General features: G+C 46.9%; 1 protein-coding gene across 3 annotated transcripts; it reads left to right on the forward strand.

Moving 5' to 3' along the window:
* The first annotated feature begins 23 nt into the window (after positions 1-23).
* On the forward strand, positions 24-1504 carry LOC102753407 (ubiquitin-fold modifier 1). Of its 3 annotated transcripts, none has more exons than XM_006763620.2 (2): positions 24-319; positions 809-1504. In XM_006763620.2, the coding sequence occupies exon 2, from the start codon at positions 1003-1005 to the stop codon at positions 1258-1260; it is 258 nt and encodes an 85-aa protein (XP_006763683.1). In that variant the 5' UTR covers positions 24-319; positions 809-1002; the 3' UTR covers positions 1261-1504. The 3 variants fall into 3 exon arrangements, with proteins under 3 accessions (XP_006763683.1, XP_006763684.1, XP_015419302.1); XM_006763621.2 differs by having other exon boundaries at positions 24-276; XM_015563816.1 differs by lacking the exon at positions 24-319 and adding an exon at positions 385-662.
* The last annotated feature ends 1183 nt before the right edge of the window (positions 1505-2687 follow it).

The raw sequence follows: 2687 nt of genomic DNA on the forward strand, positions 1-2687 counted from the left end.
AGCATGCGCGCGCGGAGACCACATCCGGGTAATTTCAGGGTTTGGCCCTTTCCCCCCTCAGCTTTCCTTTCTCCCGGCTGCCCCCGCCTCCCGCCCGCAGTGCCGGGAGGGCGCTCTGCGCAGGCGCCCGCGGAGGAGGAGAGCCAGCCCGCCAGCGGTCAGCCGGACTCGGCCTGGGACCCGGCCCTGCAGGGAGGCGCTGCCCCTCAGAGGTGGGCGAGAAGGGCCGCCTGGAGGGAGCGATCGCCGGAGAAATTGGCAACTCTTCGCAGAAAGGTACCCAAGAAGCGCGGGAGAGCGCGGCGCGTAGAGGCGTCCAGTAAGTGTTTCTAAAGAGCGGCCGGTCGGGCCTGGTTTGGGGGGACCTCCGGGGGCACCAAAATGAGACTGCAGCTGCTAGCAGTTCACTTCGGGAGGAAGCCGATGGTGCCGGCCCCTTCCTGCCCCGATCACTCGGTTCAGAGGCGCTGACGTTGGCGGGACTCTCCCATATGGGGCCACATGACATAAACGGGGTGAGAGAAACGCACTAGATAGTCAGGGAATCGCACGTGAGAGCCTGGCCGGTGTCTCTAAAAGTTAGTGGTTCTTGTCGGAGAGATTTAGGCGGATCGTCAGGGTTGGAAGGAACCTCTGAGGACCTACGCACACCTGTTAACCAGGTACCCTTCGGGTAGGGGAAGGCCAAACTCTGCTTGCTTTACCTCATACTTCTTGTTCTTGACATATTTACAAGAAGCGCGCGTTTCTTTTACATTTAAAAAGTTCCAGAAAGTACATACTATTTTTTTTCTTTTTCACCAACCAGGAAATACTTCTGTGGGGGTTCCACGGAGACCAATTAGAAAGTTCTAAAGGCCTGGTTTAGAGCCTAAAGCCATCTGCTGCTGGGCGTGGAGGAGGCCTTGCCTCGGCGGAAGTGGGACTGCCCCGGAAGTGGGACTGCCCCGTGGAAGTAGGACTGCCCCGAGCGTTGGCATCTCCGCCCAGGCCGGCTCCACCATGTCCAAGGTTTCCTTTAAGATCACCCTGACGTCCGACCCGCGGCTGCCCTACAAAGTACTCAGTGTTCCTGAAAGTACACCGTTCACCGCAGTCTTGAAGTTCGCCGCGGAAGAGTTTAAAGTTCCTGCCGCCACGAGTGCCATTATCACCAATGATGGAATAGGAATAAATCCCGCACAGACTGCCGGAAATGTCTTCCTAAAGCACGGCTCGGAACTGCGAATCATTCCTAGAGACCGTGTTGGAAGCTGTTAATGTCCTCTGCTTAAAGATAAATACACCTTTCAAAGTCAATATTGGTATTGCCCAGCCGGTGTGGCTCAGTTGGTTGAGGACCGGACCATGCACCAAGAGGTCGCCAGTTTGAATCCCAGTCAGGGCACATGCCCCGGTGTCGGGGGTGATCCCCAATGGATGTTCACCCCTCATGGATGTTTCTCTCTCTCTCCTTCTCTCTCCCTCTATCTCTAAACTCAATAAAAACATTTCAATAAGTAAATATTGATATTGCTGTTGTAGAATTAAAATCAGGCACTTATTCAACCAAAGAACTTGTATGCATATATGCATAACCCATGGACACAGTAGGGTGGTGAAGGCCTGGGGCAGTGATGGCGAACCTATGACACGCGTGTCAGATGTGATTCGTGAACTCATTTTTTTGGTTGAATTTTCTTTGTTAAATGGCATTTAAATATATAAAATAAATATCAAAAATATAAGTCTTTGTTTTACTATGGTTGTAAATATCAAAAAATTTCTATATGTGACACGGCACCAGAGCTAAGTTAGGGTTTTTCAAAATGCTGACAACACTGAGCTCAAAAGGTTCACCATCACTGGCCTGGGGGGAGAGGCGTTAGAAGGAGCTAATGGGGGTAAGGGGGACATATGTAATACTTTTAACAGTAAAGATTTAATTTTAAAAAATAAAAAAGAGCCCAGCAGAGAGCAAAAAAAAACCAAAAACAACTTTGAAAATGGCAATAGTTGATGAAATAATGAAAGATGACTCTTTCCTTTGTTACTCGCTCTCTTCGTGTGAAGAGAGAAGGCTTATGCATTGAGGGTACCATTTTTACGGAAGATCTTAGTCTTTCATTGCTACCTCACAGCATGCACAGCTAGTTCATTAGGGGTAAATGAATTATCCAACTGTGTTTTATTACTGAAGGATGCTTCTGAGAATTCCTTCTGAGAACATGTGGAAGATTAAATTTATTGAATCTATTTGTCTTTAAAATTTTAAAAGGATTGGATCATACATGGCAGGTTACTTGACAGGATCTGACTTGCAGACTCAAAAGTAGTTGAATTGTTAATTATATCGTGCTTATGATAAAGGATATAGACATATCCATGAATACTTAACCAATTTTTTACATTTAGATTTTTTTTTTAAGTTTCAAGCTTCATGTGTTCATATAAACTTTAATATCAGAGGGCCAAAAATTGAATTTTCTTATCTAGTCCCATGTGTAAAATTTATATCCCTCACCAAATAGTTTTAACTATGTTCTTGCAGAATCCAATACTTGTAATTGGGAAAAATAGAAGCATCCATTGCTGAAAAATAATAAAGTCATCTATTAAGTCATATGGCCCTGAAACTCTCGTAGTCCCCCTCCTGCCTTTCACACAGTGCACACCCCTTAGCCCCATGCTGTTCTTGCCATCATAGC

This window comes from Myotis davidii, unplaced genomic scaffold (genome assembly GCF_000327345.1).
Source record: "Myotis davidii unplaced genomic scaffold, ASM32734v1 scaffold378, whole genome shotgun sequence".
Classification (NCBI taxonomy): Eukaryota; Metazoa; Chordata; class Mammalia; order Chiroptera; family Vespertilionidae; genus Myotis; species Myotis davidii.

Coding starts and splice junctions, on each gene's coding strand:
- LOC102753407 (XM_006763620.2), top strand. CDS start 1,003: ATGTCCAAGGTTTCCTTTAAGATCACCCTGACGTCCGACCCGCGGCTG.